Here is an 18384-nt window from a genome sequence, read left to right as displayed (position 1 = left end):
TTCCATCATCTTCAGCAGAGTTGTGAGCTCTTGCACAGTGTCGTGATCCAGACTCATTCTTACTCGATTCGAAGCGACTGTACGCGATCGAAACCCACTGGCAACGACCAGAAGGGGTCTAGCATGGAGCTGTTTCTCACAACGGCAAAGCGCTCCTTCGATGCAGGTCTCCTTCCTGTAATGAGAACCTTCATCCTTTGTGGCCAAACAGGCAATGGCGGAAGACGGGGAGATAACAGCTTCGACTGCATATACAGAATGGATATAGGCAGCGTCACCACAACCGTGTATCCGATGGACTACTCTGGCCGGGAACCAAGGAATACATGGCTAATGCACTTCGACCCTGTACGGAACGAAGAGCTCGAATACCTGGGCAGGTGTGAAGAACTGGTCAAAATCGTGGAAGGTGCAGAGACTTGGCTCGAAGCGACACATGGTGCTCGATTACCTCCATGTTTGAAAGACAGTGTGCATTGTCATTGGCGGCCGACAGCTAATGTTCGAATCATCAGAAACGATATCAGCCGCAGGACAGGATCGAAGGCCTCCTTGTTGCGTCAGCGAGAAGAGAAGGCCAAGCGACGTTTATTGAAGGTTCAGACCCGACATGGTTTGAGACTGCCTGGCTGTCCGATTTACGACGTTTTCAAGTACGAGGTGGGAGCCGACAACGATATCATCTCGAACACATAACCACTTAGCATTACATTGTTGACTCCAAAGGAGGATCCGCGAAATCAACGAGTCGACCTCCTCACGACTCGATATCGGCCCATGCAGCGACACTGGCGAGTACTGCTGCACAGCCTTCCTTCTGTAGAAGGAGCTTTACCAGTAAGGCGAGTGGCACATCAGCATCAACCTAATGTGACGAGATGTAATGGGAAGTAGGCATCGACCAGGCATCAGACGGCCCTCTGGAGAGTACGAGCCGTTCAATATGCCTACATCAAGCTCCAGCGAAGAAGAAGACCTCGAGTCCGGCCGACAGCTCACCAATACCAGCACCCACAAATCCTACACCCGCATTCGAAACACGATTCCGACACCCTCCGCAGAGTCGACATCCGCCTCCTCCTCAGACTCGGCCTCTTCTACACGAGCTGCCTCGTCGACCCTTCGTACATCAGCTCGCGTAGATCCCAGGGCTAGACGATGATCTCAATCTCACTGTTGGTGCACGCACCAGTATCGTTCTCCTTGTGGTTTTCTCCCAGTACATCATCTTCGAGATCCCCAGTGACATTGCGATTCGGAAATTCGGTGCAGCATCGAGGCAAGAGGGTGCTCGAGGGGCGGAGGGAGTTTCGATACACTGCGCTAGGGATGGTTGTTGCCCATGTTCGTGCAGCGTTGTGCTTGCGATGTTTGTTGGTCTGACATCTCCTCTTACCGACATCGGCAACATGCCAGCGGTATGCTCGACAGCAACTGCCAGTATGGTTTGAAAGCACCAACGGCAGTCGTCACCCATCTGTCCTATCCCACTGGTGCAGTCACTGGTCTCAACAACTTTGCCCCTCAAGATAACGACAAAGTGTGCCAGCGGTGAGAATCGACAAGCCGGACACTGCACAACAATGACCACTTTGCGTCGACCCTGAGATGGTGACTCCGCATACTCTCCTTTGCTGTGGCATGATTCATTATGAATTGCTGCCTTGCATCAGTTTTCTGGCGCAATCAACTCCTGAACGGCCTTCACATCTTCAGTTCCCGTCCGTGCTTGGGGCTTCTTCCATACCATTTGTAAAGCCCATCAGAGCACTGACCAGCATGACCAGACGCAAGTCATCTCACGAAAGTCCTCAAAAGCCCGAAGGTATGGATGATCGATGTTCTTCGCTTGGAGAACTCAGAAATTGACTCATACACCGCGCACCAGGATTGCAGAGTCAACAAGACCATACTGCTGGCTGTGGCATGGTCCCTAATTCTGAAGGACGGCAACCTCGAAGCCCAGCTCGCGGATCGCCAACAACTCAACCCAGTGGTACCACGACCGACGACATTCCGTCGACCGCTGAGGATGTCGACCTTACCTTCGAAGCCTTCGTTGCCCAAGAAGAAGCCCGCCTCCGAAATGCCCGCAGGTCTCTCAGCCCAGAGCCAGAATCAAATTTTGCCCAAAGCTCAAGAAGCGTGTCACCATCCAAGGAGCGAACTCTGTCGAAGGACGATTCCGATCAGATCAAGGCAGGGAGATTGTGGTCGAGGGAAAGGATAAGGAGAGGAAGTGAGGTGTGGAATCATTGTGTTGGCGATAGACAACTGGGCGCTCCTATGTCCAAAGGTGGTCGCAGTTCTGTGCAAGTCGATCTGGCAGTGGTCATGTTTGGGCAGGACTGATATGCTACTCGAAGAGAGACGTCGCTGACACTTTCTGTAAGCTCTGCGAGTCCACGATGAGCACTTGTCACCAGACGGCAGCTTGTAATCAAAGATTTGGAAAAATGAATCAATTAATGGCCATGACAAACACCGTCGGTGGTAGTGTCCATAATACCGGCTTTGGCTGCACAACGACTGCTTTGCTTTCATTCGTGACCTTATCTCTGCCCGCGTGTTGCCTGTTATGGTTGTTCGTCGTGGCGCGCTTGCCGATCGAGAGTTTGCTGCCGCAACCAGTGCAGATGATCCTTATATCGCGGTAACCCTCTCCAGCACCTCATCATTCTTCTGTGTCGCAGACTTCAGCATTTCAAGGTCGACAAGCATGAGTCAGAACCAACCACCGAAAGGAGGGGGAGCAAATCCAGCTGGTGGAGGTAAGCAAGATCCACATCCGTACACTTGATCACGCTCGAACTGACCAATACCTCGCAGGGAAGCCTAATAATCAGACGAAACCACGTAACACATCCGGTCCAAACACTCTGACCGCCAATCGCTTCCCAGCATCAAGTCCGCAACGACAGTCTACTCAGCCTGGCCACTCAAAGCACGCGGCTACTTCCTCAACACCACCATCATTCAACGAAGCTGGAATCGAGGCGTGGGAAGCCCGACTGAGGGCCGACATCGACGCAGTGAAAGCCGGAAAGGACCCCGATCTTCTTTATGGCACTCCAGAGCCAGAGCCAGAGCCAGAGCCAGAGTAGAGGCGGAACCGGATCTTGTCCACAACCCAGATGCTATACAGCCCTCAAAGAAGGAAAGTGTTTCCAAGGATGCTTTGGATGAGATCGAAGGCAATGACGTCGTGTTGAAGCCTCGGGAAAAGGACAAGAAGTGAATGAGTGAGAAGAGGACTGATAGCGAGATGGAGTGCTAACGGACTTTGGTGTTGTGAATCAAGCTGGTGCGCTCGTGCTGAGTGAAGTTGCTACCGTAAGAATTGCAATATTTTGCTGCAATTCGGGACAGCTGTTGATGGACCGCCCGCTGCTTCGGACCGCGCCTTGCACATGGAGTCAACCTGGATCACGTCATCGTAACATGCTTCCACATCTGTGCACCTTAGCCCTCAGAAAACCATATGCTTCCCCCTGTTCTCCCAGTCGCACGGCATATCCTGCGTCAGAGCCCTCCCAGCCAGGTGCTACCAGCAGCGGCAAGCATTTGCTTTCGTGATTGCTCCACTTCCACCACTGCTTTTGCGGCTTGCTGTCGAGATCATTGTCGCTTCTTGCGGAGCACTGTCCAGGCCTTTCGGTTTTTTGTTGTTTGGCCTGTATAGCCGGCTGTTTTGTGTTGATTCGCTTGCTCCCAGCGCTGTCATGGATAAGTATGTTCCAAGCCTGCAGCATCTTCCAGTCCATCTTCTTCGTAGCATTCTCGCCCTTCACACACAGTCTGCCTGCAACGATGTCCAAGCAAGTACCAAACTCGTCCGATCAGGATAGTGGTCTCGAACCAGGAAAGACAACACACCCAAATGCAGCCAGCACAACAGCTACCAGCTCTGCCAATACCAGTACGTAGCTGCAAGCTTCAGATGAACCATCTAACATCGATACAGCCACATCCACCACCTTTGAACAACCACCCCAACATAGCCACCTCGACCAAGGATCTGACTCTCCCTCAACACAAACTCCAACACAACAATCCAGCACCACCACCGCCATAATCCACCCTCCAGCCGCATCAGCGTTTACCATCATTCAACTCCGCCAGCGACTCGGATTTCCAGACGCCAGTGACCATAAATTGATCCGTGTCCTTGAGATGGCGCGCAACGACCTTGAACGGGCAGTCGATATTTACTACCTGTGGGCACGAATGGGTGCGCCTCCGCTTGATACTGAGGAAGAGGCCGTGGAGATGGACAGAAAGGACAAAGAGGAGACGGATGCCGGGCCATGGAACTCGCCTAGCTGGAATCAGGGCTAGTGGTGTTCATGATGAGGTGTGGTTGCATGGACCGGCATCTGGTTGTGCATGTGTTATGCCAGTGTAGTGAGATTCGGATGTCTGGCGAGACGTGGTGATGGTGAAACCAGCTAGAAGTCTTGAGTTCAGGCTGTCCTTTGAAGGCATTATGGCAGATAGATCGAAAGTGCCGAACAAGAACCTTGACAACGATTATCGAAAGTAGCTGGTGTTGGAGTGGAGTCGAGACTCGTGCTACCTGTTGTTTTCGAGCTTTTCGTTGCTGCTGTTCCGACAGACTATTGAATAAAATGTGAGCACATAGGTTTAATCTGAAGAATGCGATGGACGTTGGACTGACACATTGAAAACATCGACCACTTCACGTTGTGTATGTTGCAGGTTCTGGCGCCAATCAGCTAGCCGTGATCGAACTTCTCATTCGAGCATGACTAGAGGGTCGCTTGCTGTGTTGGTCACAAAGACAATTGTTCCAGACGTGTGCGCTTTGATGTTTGAGGCGCTTGCCCTGCTTGCTTCCGGCAGGCACGCAGTATTTGGGCCAAGTTCTTGCTGTACTTGCTGTCCTTCTTCACATCCCCTTTCCAATCCTGTCACACGTTCTGTTATGCCTGACAAAGAACCAATTCCAGGAAAAGGCGATCCGTCAACGGAATCTATCCCAAAACCACCAAAGCAAGAAGATAGCCCAGATGAACGCCCTGAAGATCGTGGTGATGCTGATAACAATCGGGAGATCAAATCTGACGCATCAGACAACGATCATGGAACAGCCGAGCAGACCACTGAACTGCCAGCAACCATCAATATCACCACCACTTCCACTCCACAGCCACCTCAGCAGGGTCATTTCGAAACCTTGACAGCATCTCAGAGACGATCCGCCATCAGCACTATGAACCAAGTTGACCGAACAAGCGCGGTCCTTGCCGAACTCCGCAAATGCCCCTCTACTGCGGCCGTCGAAGACGACAAATTGATTCAGATCATTCAAGTCGCTCAATACGACGCCGACCGAGCAGTGGATATTTACAAGCTGTGGTGTAGATTAGGTTCACCTCCGGTTGATGCTGAAGTTGAGCAGGAGAAAGTCTGGAGCAAGGACTTGCAGAATGACATGGATGAAGAATTTCTGAGCAGTGCAAATGAGAGGGAGCAGGAAGAGAGAGGCGTACAAGAAGCCAAGATCGATCCACCGTGGAAAGCAGCTAGTGTGCTTGATGTGCCGTCGAAGAGGAGGTAACGATGGGGCTGGTGTGTAGGAATATTGAAGGACGTTGCTGCAGGCTGGAATGGAGCGTCGATGTAGCTGAGGGTCTGAAGGAAATTAGGTTGGTTGGAGGAGCTTGCAGGTGTTGTTCTAGATAGATGCAAAGGGTCGATTGCGGGATGTGCAACTGAGTGTACTCGTTCTCCCGGACCGTAGTAGGATCGAGTCTGCAAGTATGTTCGCTGTGGTCTTGCGCCCGATGATGGCTTGAGAAGCACGTGGTCGTCGCTTGTTAGTGCACGTCCGTATTCCGCGTGCCGAACTTCCAATTGTCGAAGCGGCCTAGAAATTGATTGACACCGTGCGGACAGGAGACCAGGCAGCTGCGCTTCCTTTGCAATGATTGTTGTTCGCACATTTACTGCAGGGTCAGCTATCGTGTAGTTCACAAAGACAACCAATGCGAAGGTCTCGATCAAGATGTTTGAGCTGCCAACTTGCTTGCTTCTAGCAAGCCTGCGGTATTTGAAGCACTTTTTCCGTGTTCTTGCCTTTCTTCATTCTCTCCATCTTTCAGTCGTGTCACAAGTCGATACTATGTCTGACGAAGGAGAAAAGCCATCAAGATCTGTACAACCTGACGCGGAGCGGCCGAAGCACAAACGTCACTCTGATGCTGATGGCGACTATCCTGATGATGCGAAAGATCCCGAAGTGACTGACTCTGATGATGCCCCCCTCGAAGCACAATCATCGGAGCAAGAAGTCGGTCTCGAGCAAGCTGGACAAGCCAATGAACCGTCAGGAACCGCGCCCACCTCGACTCTACCTCCTACAGCGCCCACCGCAATGTCCCTCACGCCCCACGCCATCATCGAGAGCGAATTCGACCTCGCCACTATGCAGACTGATGACGCCGTTCGCGCCTACATGACGCGGTTCGGACAAATACAAGTTGCGCGAGTCGGGGAGATACAAACACGTCTCGGACATGCCGCCGCCTGGGGAATAGAATACGAAAGGCTGGTGGTCGTTCTGCAATCGCACAATTGGGACGCTGAGCGGGCTGTGACTTTCTTTCAAGAGTGGCGTGCTGCTGGCTCGCCGCCTGATGTCAACACTGAGATAGATCTGACGGTTTACTTGGCGGAACGGGCGGAATGTGTCGCCGATGAAGCTGTTGAGCAGAGCGAGGCTGAGGAGGAGGATGCCAGGACTTCTGGGGCCTGAGCCGGCAATAGAGACCATCAAATCAGCACAATACCGACATCCAACTAACGAGTCAGTCTGCTGGTGAGATGTTGCGGAGCTGGTAACCGGCCGACACCGAATCAAAGGAGGCGGAGATAATGTTCGAAGTGCATACCCTGTCTTTAGCTGAGGCGAGGGGTGAGGAGGGCAGAAAGGCTGCATGCATGGGTATGGTGGAGAGTCAGAGGAGAGGGAGGAATGGTTCGAGACGCGATCGGCTCGAGCGCTCAATGATGTCTGATCTAGATGAGACGATCCAGTCGCTTTTTGTCGGGCTCGTTGTGCTGTGTTCGTCTCACAAAAGCCTGTCGGACGTTCGTGCGGTGCTTGTATCAGTAGATATGCATAGCCCGAACATTGATGGTCATGCGTCGAGTGCAGGAGCAGATTGTTGTGCTCCTTCATGTTGTGATGAGTGATGCTGTACATTCGTGTTTGTTGAAGCGCACGCGTGGTGCGGATCGTTGATTAAAGCCTTTTGTTGTCATGTGTCTTTTGCCATGCTTGAAGCTACCCGCTGGAGTGATCCAGACCCAGCTGAAGGACGAAAGTTGACAACCTAGACCTTTGTGGGAGGTTGGCAGTTTGGCGATCTTGGACATCGCGTGAGATGCTTCCACCGCCTGCTCCAGTTTGCTTATGCGTACGTGTTTGCTTGTGGTATTCTCTTCATTATCCCAAACTTCCACAATTGTAGGCAATAAATCTGGCGCTGTGAGAATTAGCTGACCTTCTCTTCTCACCACTCCAACTGCGCTCCAGGACTAACACAGCCAAATAACAGTTCTGAAACATGTCAGATCAGGGGTCCGATGCTGATAGTGTGTCTCAGAACATAGAGGAAGGCCCAAATTCGAGCGAGACTCAAGATGCCCACGAGAATCACCAAGAGGGACCGAGTACCCCCGGACCGACGACCACAGCTTCAGCCAATCCACAAAGCCAACTCCCGCCTACCGAACAAGAGACACAACTCGCAGAATTCGCAAGACGCATCGGCCCAGCCACCTTGACCCAGAACGAACTCAGATTTCTCTTGCAATTCAGAAAATGGAATATAGATGCAGCCGTCGAAATGGTTCCAAGTTTCCTATCGCGCAAGAGGGAGCGAGAACGGCGTGAGCATGAGGAGGGCGAGCGGCGACGACAAAGCGCAATTGAAGCCGCCGGAATCAGCGCTGAGAATGCAGATGATGGCGACGATGCTGATGGTGAAGGTGGTGATGACGAAATCCGAGACGATGAGAATGACAGATCTTGGGAAGATTACATCAGACGACACGAAGGCGAAGCTGCGCTGCCCGGTAGGACCAGGAGTGTAGAAGAGTCGAACCTGCATTCTGATCAATCTCAAGAGACTGATCACGCCATAGCTGTTGCTATTGCTGAAGAGCAGACAAACAGCGATGGCCAAGTCGAATCACAAGATGACGATGATGTTGTTGACGCTGGTCCACGAATTGGTCGAGGAAGATCGTTAACGCCTTCTGAAGAAGAAGTGATTGACGAGCAAATAATGCGGCTGCACCTCGAAGAATCTGTCAAGACCAACATCAAGCAAGAGACCGAGGTGGCAGACCCGCCGACAGATGGTGACAAGGGTCGTGAGGAGTTCGAGACTCGCGAAGGTAAGATCCCTTGATAGCCCGAACCGCGATGAAAGCTGACATATGCTAGATGATGTCTCAACCGACTCAGCCGATCCTGCCACCACAGACGACCAATCAAGGGGTCCGAGCCCGAATGCCGAAGTGAAGAAGATGATAGCTCGTATGAAGAACCTTCCACCAGGTAAGAAGCCGCCGCCTAAGCCATCCAAGGAAGAAGAAGAACAGCGACGACGACAGGAGGCAAGGCGAAAGGTGTTCGAAGCGCAGAGTGAGCTCCAGAGGCGCGACGGCAACACCATAGACCCCCAACCAACAAGCACGGAGCCGACCAATCAGGGTGACGAGAGTGTCAGAGCTGGCGAGCGAGAACATTTGGAAGGATCGGGTGGTGAGCTGGACGCACAGATTGATCAGGATGACACTGCTTCTGCAGCTGCAGGACTGTCAGAGGAGGATCTTGATGAGACCGAAGAGCCAGGAGATGGTGAAGGCGAAGCCATGGCTGCGACTCAAGAGTCGGATGATGTTGAACTCGGTCCCGAGAGGATGGCTTTGGAGAAGAATGAGCGCCGTGGTGGTTAGGCGTAGCAGGTCGACGATGGGACAAGTTGGTCGTTGGATATGGAAGATGGTCAGAGTAGAGCTTATACATCCGAGGTTTGCGAGGCTTCGATAGTCAAGGATTTGGCCGTACGCATGGGTTGGCTGATAGTCCTGATTCCATGATCAACGATAAGAACCTATTTCGTAAATGACCATCAGCTGGATGTTTTCGTGTTCGCATGTTTCGCAAGAGATGTCGCTGCCACCGCAGGCCTGAGTGAAGGAAGGTATATTTAAGCTAATCAACTATGTACACATGAATGTGAACATAGGCACTGAAGTGCACCTCACGCCCCCTCGCGCTCTAGCATCAAGGCGGCGTCTCCTCCCTTGGCTTGGGCTGAACCACCTCAGCAGCCTGCTCGAGCTCATCCCGTTCGAAGCTCTCGACAGCCTCTTTCGCAGCCATTTCTGCAATTTCGCCGACCCACTCGAGATGTGCTTGTCGGTCTGCCTCTTCCTCTTCGATCTGGTCTCTTATCGTATCAAGCATGTAGCCAAGCTCTTCTCGATCATAGGAAACGCTTGAGCTCGCGTCATCTGATGGACTATCTGCTGGATCATCTGAAAAGCCTTCCTAGGGCTCATCATCAACATCTTCTGGATCGGCTGGATGGTCGCCGCAGTTTGTGCTGCAGTGACCTGGCTCATCGGTGGAATCTGTGTCTGGCTCAATTATCTCATTAATAATTTGTGTAGACTCTTCTTCTGTGGCAGTGCTCGTACTTATATGTCCTGGCTTCTGGTCGAATGCTCGGGCTTCGCTAGGGTATGGAGGCAATGATGGCTCAGGTACATGACTCGACCTCATCGTAATCCTTCGATAGACTCTTGAAGCACTCTCGGACACTGCATTGTTGCCACGCCTAGGCAGGAATATTTCTTGGCTGGAGCTCCCCGAGGTTGTGGTATCAGGAATCACTTCCAAACCCGGTGAGCTCGGCTGTTCTGGAGGATCTGACCCCTAGCCAAGCTCTCCCTCTTCACTTCCACTCCTTCCATTACTCCTGGCATCCTCCATAGCACGATCCTGCTCTTGCTCACCACTGCCTCCTGCACTAGCCTCGGCATGTCCGTTCTCCGTACCATTCGTAATAGCCTTATTCTCAATCTGATTCGTACTCAGCCCGCCCACATCCCTCGGCGTATAATTCCCCTCCACACTGGGTGTCCCCAACCGTCTCGTAAGATCAAAGCTCAGCCCCTCCCCATCCTTAGCATACACCTCAGCACCAACCTGGCCCTTAACCGACGGGTTCTGATACGTATCCAAAATAGTTTTCACCACCAACTCCATCTCCTCAATATTCAACCCCAACGTATCCCACCACGACCGTCCCATCTCATCATCCGGCAACGTCTCACCCACATGCTTCAGCGCAAAATAAAGACATCCACCCGCAACACTCTGCGGCTGCACCAACAAACACAATATCGTGCTGAAGCTGTCATTCACCGCACCCCAACTCACATTCCTCAATTTCTTATTCTCCTGCACATTGTAATACTTCAATATCTCAAACAACACCGGATACGGCAACCCCGGATCCAAATCAAAGCACAGCACCTCCAACATCAAATTCTCATGATGCTGAATCGTCTCCCTCCACTTCCAAAACTCCTTACTCTGCTCATCAATCATCAGATTCGGATCTTTCTGCGCAACACGGCTAACCGCCACAATCAACTCATGCATCTTCCTCGGGTTCTCCTTGCTCTTGTACGCGACATACACCGCCGTAGCCGCAACCTGGTAGTGGTGTGCACCTTTACTCGAGCCTTGTATCTGCAGGGGATGCCGCATGTAGAAGCGCTGGAAGTAGATGCTTGCTGTCGCGAGGGTGATCTGGTCGAGTTTGAGGGAGATGCCGACTTGGGTTATGAAGTTTATTCCTTTGCGGCGGTTGAGGTGTTCGGTTGGGAGGTCCATGCCTTCGCAGCGGGAGGGGGTGTATCGGTCGAATTCGGTGGGGGTGAAGAGCCATTGGGGGTCTGTGTCTTCGTAGTAGATTGGGGGTCTTGAGGGGATGGCTGAAGATGGGGTGGAGGGCATGACTGAAGGCGTTGTGCCTCGATGGGCAGAGGATGATCGGTGTACTGTCAGGACTTCTGAAGGCTTTGCAGGCGTTCTGATGGAAGAGGACCAGCGAGTATGGTAAAGGGATGAGGAGATCCGGATGCTTTTGATCGAGCTGCTGCAATATCTGTGTTATCAAGGTGAGTGAACGATGAAGAGATGAAGGAAGAGATGAGATGGTATGAGCGCGTTTTGAAGGACTTCAACTTTGGTACGAGAGTGGGATAGTGAGCGATTTCGATTCATGTGCGTCAATAGTCAATCACAAAATGCACGTGTCTATAGATCCTCCAGCAGTAGCATGAGTTCAAGATTCATATTCCAGGTTGTTGTTTGAGCCACTGCATGCTGTGGTTCTGTTCGCATGGTGGATGGCAATGAACTTGAGCCCATTCCGTATCGACGTCAGTCACGTGACAATCAGGCCGTCAGATATGCCTGAGGCCACTTAGGCCTTATATCCGTGTTGAATTGAGGCATGCACGAGCGGTTGAAGTGTGGTAAAGGACAAATTTCATTCTATCTACGATGTTTCTATGTCTATACTGGACAAGCAATAGATTCACACAAACCCAGTGTGCAGCATCAGTCCGTCCCGAGCCCCAACCTATCTTTACAGAAGGAAAGGTATCGCTCGTCCAGGATTTCCTCGTCGAAGAGCATTCTCTGTAACGTAACCCTCAGTTGACTCTCACTACCAATCTTTAACCCGACACACGCACCTCTACCAACATCGGTGATTAGGCTTGCGACATTGGCTAGACCCGTGCTTTCGGTCCCATAAGCCTCTGCGCCTTGAGGCATCAACTCTACTCCGAACATCACCATCACCCATAATAGCAGTTCAGGACATGCCGCGAAAGCCTCTTCCAGTGTATCTGTCGTCCATGCCCGGAGAGCAGGAGCGATATAGTGCTCGTGCAACCAGGTCTCGCTCCAGGGCATTACTCGCGACAGCACCATAAAGCAGATCAGTGCTATGCGAACTAGTTCGCCGTGATTCGTTCTTGTCTCTGGTCGTAGAGAGAGAACTCGGTGCAGTATAGCTAGCCTGCGTTGCATCAACCATCTGTAATCTGCTGGTCGGTATGGTTGCGTGCGAAGCCAATTGAGTACTTGTTGTACCTCGACCAGATTCAAGATGATTTGAGCCAGGAGTGGATGCAAAGTGATGGCTCCACTCTCCACTATCTTCCTGAGCTGGTTACCAATGCAGCTGCTCTTTTGTGCCATGTTCGAGAAGACTCCGAATCCTGTGTTGTTTTGAAAGAAGCCCGGATCCCAAGTCAGCTTGAAATCTGGTGCTCGTAAAGTCTTCAGCGCGTAGTAGAGGTTGTGCATGATCAACCGCTCCTTTTCATAGTCATTGAACGTCTCCAATCCACCTATCTGTTCTATCATGGACATTGTTGCTCGGTGATGTGCTTCGACTGCCAATGAAGCAGACATATGAATTGCTGCGCAAACCATGCGTTGAGTTGCCATTACTGTACTGTGCGGCAATTCCCAGTTGGCAAGCCTATGTCGCAACGCTTCGAAGGATTTGGAGGCAAGGACGAGCGTGAGCCGGTCGTAGTCTTGGGGCGTCACCCCAGGAAGATCTATGCGGCCGAGTATGCTCAGTGAGTGACCGGCACTTGCTGCTAGAAGTGCGTACATCTCTGCTGGGTGACTCATGCAAGACCTCATGTCCGCATGTAATTCTTCGACATGCCTCATCTTGTGCAATGAGACGGCCTTCAGGTCTGAGTAGAAGTATTCGGGGATCATTACCGTGGTGAAATATCTCATAAGTGGTGGAGCCCACGTTTCTAAAGCAACCTGAAAGTTGATGAAAGGGTCGAGGACTGGGCTCGAAGGCATTTCATGATATTGATAGAGGTCGAACGATCCGAGCAGCGGGACACTGGTGCTAGGTGGACCAAGACTATACATTCTTGGATCAGTGTCGAATGGATGGTGCACCATTTGCATGTGCTGTGCCATTGATGTATCCTGTGGATATTGCAATGGACTCCTCGAAGTAGAGAACCATGTTTCCACTTCAGGTTGAGTCGTCAATAAGGATGATTCTGTGTGAGCATCTCTCACCCCTGAACGAGGTAGGCATAAGCTTGGTGGGAAGGATAGGTGTATGTTCGCCGCACTGGTCCCGCATGGTGGCTTTAGGGTCGATGGGCCAGCGCCTGAGTCTGTCGGAGAGCGGCCGCCATCACTTAGCATAGAAGCTTTGGACGTAGGCTCTGTCTCGTCCTGCTTGCTGTAGCAACGCTTCGCCAAGCTCTGTCGTTGTACATGACTCTGCTTCGTGCGATCGAGCTGGACGTTCTTGGCGCCTCGGAAGAGAGTACTGAAGTCTTCGTTGACAAACAAAAACGCCTCCTGGGGAACTGCTGTCCGTTTCCCCTTTGGAGGCATTAAGCAGGATATGTTTTTGGCAAGGCTAAGCTTTGCTTGTCTGGTCTGAAATACGAATGAAGGGCCGAAAATCCCACATAAAAGTCAGCCCGTTTGCGTGTATGGACAGATACTGAGCAGCACACAAGTCATTCGTGGAGGTTCCAGGGTACTCGTACTCAGATCGTCACCACGTATGTACCTTTTGCTCGAAGTCGTCTAGGTCGGATGGAGGACGCTGTGGCTTTCACCTTCTGCAGCTTAGAGCTGGCAGGCGGGGTGTGTAGCTTTTGCTCTTTTTGGACAAAGCCAAGGATTGGTTTTAATGATTCAATGCTGCCGGGAGAACAATTCCTATAATAAGGGCCGAGCCAAGAGTGATAATGCTCAAACGCGATCGATTTTCTTTCTTCCTGCCAACAAGAGTGATGTCTTGCTTCTGGACGTATGATGTTGCACGCATGTCCACTAAAGCACAAAGGGGTTGAAACAACGAGGAAGAGCTCAAGCTATATAGCAACTCAACACCATCAACCTATCCTACCACAACTTACTAACTAGCTTGGTGTGGCATCAGTACTCAGTGGTTTCATCGAGCTTCTTTCAGGACATCCGTTCGATGCTGCGGCGCTATGCCTCATCACAGACAGCAACAACATCTGATCGGACGAAACATCGCCCTATTGCCTCGGATGCGACCGAATGGGAGATGGGTGCTCGTTGTGACATGGAAAGCGCGAGTACGTTGATTGTGGCTTCGGGTTTGCTGCGAGACGAGCCATCATGATGCCGAAAGAATTTGATATTCGGATGTACCATGACTTGCATCTGCGTTGGAACGATTGTTTGCCATTCGCGTGCTTCTGGTTGCTGCTCGCTGCGGTACATGGCTTTCTGGCGTGGTTCGTGGAGGATTCTCACGGCCCTGGTGCAGGGAGCAAGTTCACCCGTCTTGAAGCATGTTGTCTCATATGCGATGACGTAGACATCGATAGGTGATGCTGCAAGAGAGTGATGACCCTTTATTGCCTGGAGCGCGCCTAGGGATCGCAAGCATGGAAGCTTTTTCAAATACCTGGTGCAGATATTCGGAAATCGTGAGTAAGTCGCGTCGGTTATCGCCAGTAGCGCGACACTCATAGTCACGTGCTCGTATCGACCCCCAAATGGGTATAGCTTTCACGCTTTTGTAACGTAAAAGATCTGTCGCCAAGGGACCTCGGTAGCTTTCGCGATTTTCAGGACGCCGGCAGCGAGGGTCAATCCTCAGGCCGTGCCGTATTTCCACCCCTGGGCTCGTATCCGCACTTGAAATTTGTCTCAATATCTTGTGCGACGGTCGACGATTTTCTCAACCACGCTGGTTTGCGTAAATGGCGCATGTAGGGACAGCGTCCAGGCCGTGCTATGCGGCGGACGGTTCAAGGAGCGGCTTCGGTATTCCGCCGAGACTCAGACATCAGGCTCCGAGCAACTTCCCTCTCTGGTACCATATCAATCGCATATTGATCAGGTCTTCCGCCGTCTTCATCTCAGCAACCTTTGTGGTAACGGTAGGGAAATCTTGCTGATTGTCGACATAATTCATGGTCAACATCGTCGGACAAGATTCGGAGCAACCATGAACTGGTAGATGTCGGCACCACGATGTGCCAAGCTTGTCGCCCCCTGCGCTCAAAGACAAGCAGGGAGACACCTCAGATTGGTCATCAGTAACGCTATCGCCACGGTTGATTCTGCTGAACGGATGACCCCGCTGTACGCACGACTGTCTTTCTGCCTGCGTTCCCATCAGGCTAGGTGGAGATCGTAGCTGCTGTGGCCCTGCTGAGCGTTTGGACACTTCTTGAAACCCTTTCGGGATCAATGTAACTTCATCCACGGGCCATTTGTCTGGTAAGCTAAGTGTTAACCATGTCACAGGCTTTATCCGCCCGTCTTCGACGATCGAATGAAGGTCTTCCCACTTAGTCCTGAATCGCTCAGCATTTCGAGTCTGTCCATGCGAACCATCGGCACCTTGCCAGTATAGCCAGACCACTGGTGCTTTGTCACGGAGAGGACTACTTGCCGCAGACATGGTGAATCCGTAGATACGACGCTTTTGCTGTAACGACTTTCGGACTGTGTCGCTCTCGGCCGCATGTCTATCGAAACATGTCCAGATCAGCCCGCCCACTTCTTGATGATCAGCCATTCCTTCGGGCATTGGGTAAGCAGTGAATGTTGCGGTCCTTTCGCGAAAAGTCTTCACTCCTATCAGTACACATGTTGAGCTGTAATATTCCTCACCCCGGTGTGGATGGAGCATGTTGCAGTTTCGGCATGGCTCTGAGGGCGTAGGTGCTGTTAATGTCGCGGCAGGCGCTTGGTTCATGTATGGTTCTGATGAAGAGAACGAACTGTCGGGACTTGTGGGCGAGCACATGGCAGCAATACTCTTCAACGTGGCTCGTATCCCTGAAAACCGGAATCGACTGTTGTTTCCATTTGACCATCTGGCGGAGGAAGGAGGTGACAGGAATGACAGTCGCCGGGTCTTTGAGTAACGCAGTCAGACCCCCGACTCGCATATTGTGGGCACAAAGTTGAAGATGCACAGTATGCTTGGTCAATAGCTGGGGTACGCGGCATTGACACAAGTGTATTCGAAGTGTTGTGTGAGGCGTTGCAGACACCCTGCTAAAGTTACGAGGCAAGTACGAACAAGGTACGGCTAGGGTAGATTCGATCCTTGCCTCGTGATGCTTGTGAAGACGCGAGGAATGCACCCTTCACATCGTGGTTTCCAGCTGGCCACGCAATTACGATTGTTCCGGAAAACCGACCCTATTGGCCTATTCCGCGACCAATCGGCATCAGACTCATCTTGATTCAATTGATGGCAGCTGCAAGAGCGGACGGTGAACAGCTATATAACAGATTTATACGATCACTGAGGAGGCCCGAGTACGCAGCGAGGTCTTTGCGAGTTATGCCTGGAGTTTGCGCATCAGTACAATGGAGTGTGAGCTAACTGTGAAAGTCGTCTCCTGCACGGAGTCGAAAGTACTCCCCAATCACCCGCCTCCTGTCATGGTTGTCTCTTCGCATCAGGCACAGTCTGTACCCAGCGCAGCTACTATCTTGCCCGGTCCCTTTGCAGAGATTAACGGTGATCCTTGTTCATACAATATGACTGGATGGCAGAGAGAAGAACGGCCGTGAAAAGATATGCTCGAGTATCTCGCTATGTGGAGCACTCCGTAGCTGGCTCTATGATCGGAGCTACAGATGGACTGAAACGCGATACAGGATTCCGAGAGCGGTAACTGCCAAGCTTCGCACTTCGGGCCCGACGATCGCGGTATTCGCAATCATGTTCTTGCACAGCTTCTTTTTCGTCGCTTATGCACATGTATAGGGTCTGTACCACAATCGTTCGACCCTGGTCTTTTGCCTCAGCATTCGACTTGTAAATTCAGTTTGCATCTCATGTGGCCTGCATGATCGGAAGGAGTAATCACAGAAATCATAGGATACGGTACGAAACACCAACGGTGATCGCTCCAGCGCTGGCCATAAAATGTGAGGTCCACTTTCCGTTGCTGAATTAGCCTTTGCTGCGTCTTCCGATTCCATGTGCACCCACGCCAGGGGAGTTGGAACTGTAATAGCAGACAAGGATGAGGTGAGGTCGTTGCCGTTCGATATGGATTCTACGACAAATGGAAAGCCTCGTCGAGGCCGCAGCAAGCGAGGGTGCTGAGCTTGGTCCTTGTACTAGTGCGTTGTGCCGTGAGACACCACGGAAGATTTATTTGGCGGGTTATATGGTCATATTATGGTCGGTGTGTGATATTACGTGGGTCTTGGCATTGTTTGTTTACTTAAAGCGGCCTTACATGTCTCTCACTTCTAGTTAGAACAATTACAATGATCCTTACCTGATTTCACAGGTGCAACTAGAGTCTGCGTACGTCAGCTACAGTTTTGAAACATACTATATATTTCGCATATGTAGCAACACCCTGAAGCCCGGCTGAAAAAAGTATGTGGTGGAAACGAAGCATCAGCAGACATCGGTGCCAGATACGGAAGGAGTCCTCTTGGCTATGATATCACAATGCTTCCTATCAACCAATCACAGCACGGTTAATTCGACGCCGACGCGTCGAAACTGTTTCCTGCCACTTCAAACCTCCATCTTGACATTCATCGTGCACTTTACGCGTCGACATGGGTGGCTTCGCATCTTTCAGAATGTTCATGGCTCGCAGAGGTCTTGATGCAGCAACCCGCCTAGGGCATCAGTCCTTGCCGTAAGATGCGGACGCGTCGATCGGATCGCCGACGAATTGTCTCAATCCCCAACGACTCGAGACCACCCTTTCACCCACCAGCTCACTTGTTTGAATGTCCGCTAGGTATGCGTCAATGTTGGTCAGGGGTTATGTGCCCTGGCAATGCCCTCGACTTGTGCTGGCCCGTCGCAAGCCGGTGGTTACTTGACTACCAACGCCAACCAAGGACTACGTGACTCTGGCACAGTAGCTCCAGGTTCGGTTTTATCTTCATCATTGCATACCGTCCGACTGTGCATCTCCGCGGCGTCGAACAAACAGTAAGACTGAGTCGGCATTGGGTGGGTTCTTTGACGAGCAGCGGTTCATGACAGTCGTCAAAGCTAGACGCGTCGAGCCAGCCACAGCCTTCTGGTGTGCACTCGACTCATTCACAGTGTCACTGGTGAGCAGGTCTGGTGGGCAACACACTTCATTCTGCTCAGAGCTAATCCTTCGACATTCGAAGCCTTTCTATGCTATCGAGACTGGCTCCCTCTCTACGTTTCTTCTAGGTTGAGCCACGCTCGAAACGCCAAGCCTCCTTAAGGTACTCAATATTCCACATGAATTTAT

At 51.6% G+C, this 18384-nt stretch overlaps 9 protein-coding genes across 9 annotated transcripts; 6 read left to right on the top strand and 3 right to left on the bottom strand.

The window, feature by feature from the left end:
• Nucleotides 1-1409: 1409 nt before the first annotated feature.
• PMZ80_007755 (uncharacterized protein) lies at nucleotides 1410-2352 on the top strand (the record flags this gene model as incomplete). The annotated part of the gene is made up of 2 exons (XM_064876161.1): nucleotides 1410-1418; nucleotides 1897-2352. 2 exons carry the CDS (start codon nucleotides 1410-1412, stop codon nucleotides 2350-2352), a joined length of 465 nt encoding a protein of 154 aa, XP_064728425.1.
• A 367-nt stretch (nucleotides 2353-2719) lies between these two features.
• Nucleotides 2720-3104, top strand: PMZ80_007754 (uncharacterized protein; the record flags this gene model as incomplete). Its single annotated transcript, XM_064876160.1, has 2 exons — nucleotides 2720-2771; nucleotides 2830-3104. The coding sequence occupies 2 exons, from the start codon at nucleotides 2720-2722 to the stop codon at nucleotides 3102-3104; spliced, it is 327 nt and encodes a 108-aa protein (XP_064728424.1).
• A 706-nt stretch (nucleotides 3105-3810) lies between these two features.
• Nucleotides 3811-4338, top strand: PMZ80_007753 (uncharacterized protein; the record flags this gene model as incomplete). Its single annotated transcript, XM_064876159.1, has 2 exons — nucleotides 3811-3919; nucleotides 3965-4338. 2 exons carry the CDS (start codon nucleotides 3811-3813, stop codon nucleotides 4336-4338), a joined length of 483 nt encoding a protein of 160 aa, XP_064728423.1.
• A 607-nt stretch (nucleotides 4339-4945) lies between these two features.
• PMZ80_007752 (uncharacterized protein) lies at nucleotides 4946-5581 on the top strand (the record flags this gene model as incomplete). Its single annotated transcript, XM_064876158.1, has 1 exon — nucleotides 4946-5581. The coding sequence occupies one exon, from the start codon at nucleotides 4946-4948 to the stop codon at nucleotides 5579-5581; it is 636 nt and encodes a 211-aa protein (XP_064728422.1).
• A 564-nt stretch (nucleotides 5582-6145) lies between these two features.
• On the top strand, nucleotides 6146-6778 carry PMZ80_007751 (uncharacterized protein; the record flags this gene model as incomplete). Its single annotated transcript, XM_064876157.1, has 1 exon — nucleotides 6146-6778. The coding sequence occupies one exon, from the start codon at nucleotides 6146-6148 to the stop codon at nucleotides 6776-6778; it is 633 nt and encodes a 210-aa protein (XP_064728421.1).
• Nucleotides 6779-7592: 814 nt separating this feature from the next.
• Nucleotides 7593-8991, top strand: PMZ80_007750 (uncharacterized protein; the record flags this gene model as incomplete). The annotated part of the gene is made up of 2 exons (XM_064876156.1): nucleotides 7593-8427; nucleotides 8477-8991. The coding sequence occupies 2 exons, from the start codon at nucleotides 7593-7595 to the stop codon at nucleotides 8989-8991; spliced, it is 1350 nt and encodes a 449-aa protein (XP_064728420.1).
• A 331-nt stretch (nucleotides 8992-9322) lies between these two features.
• On the bottom strand, nucleotides 9323-9505 carry PMZ80_007749 (uncharacterized protein; the record flags this gene model as incomplete). Its single annotated transcript, XM_064876155.1, has 1 exon — nucleotides 9323-9505. The coding sequence occupies one exon, from the start codon at nucleotides 9503-9505 to the stop codon at nucleotides 9323-9325; it is 183 nt and encodes a 60-aa protein (XP_064728419.1).
• Nucleotides 9506-9976: 471 nt separating this feature from the next.
• PMZ80_007748 (uncharacterized protein) lies at nucleotides 9977-11065 on the bottom strand (the record flags this gene model as incomplete). Its single annotated transcript, XM_064876154.1, has 1 exon — nucleotides 9977-11065. The coding sequence occupies one exon, from the start codon at nucleotides 11063-11065 to the stop codon at nucleotides 9977-9979; it is 1089 nt and encodes a 362-aa protein (XP_064728418.1).
• A 609-nt stretch (nucleotides 11066-11674) lies between these two features.
• PMZ80_007747 (uncharacterized protein) lies at nucleotides 11675-13507 on the bottom strand (the record flags this gene model as incomplete). The annotated part of the gene is made up of 1 exon (XM_064876153.1): nucleotides 11675-13507. One exon carries the CDS (start codon nucleotides 13505-13507, stop codon nucleotides 11675-11677), a length of 1833 nt encoding a protein of 610 aa, XP_064728417.1.
• Nucleotides 13508-18384: the final 4877 nt, after the last annotated feature.

This window comes from Knufia obscura, assembly GCF_036327395.1.
Source record: "Knufia obscura strain CCFEE 5817 isolate CBS 148926 chromosome Unknown scaffold_9, whole genome shotgun sequence".
Taxonomy (NCBI): Eukaryota; Fungi; Ascomycota; class Eurotiomycetes; order Chaetothyriales; family Trichomeriaceae; genus Knufia; species Knufia obscura.
This window is presented reverse-complemented; position numbering and strand designations above follow the sequence as displayed.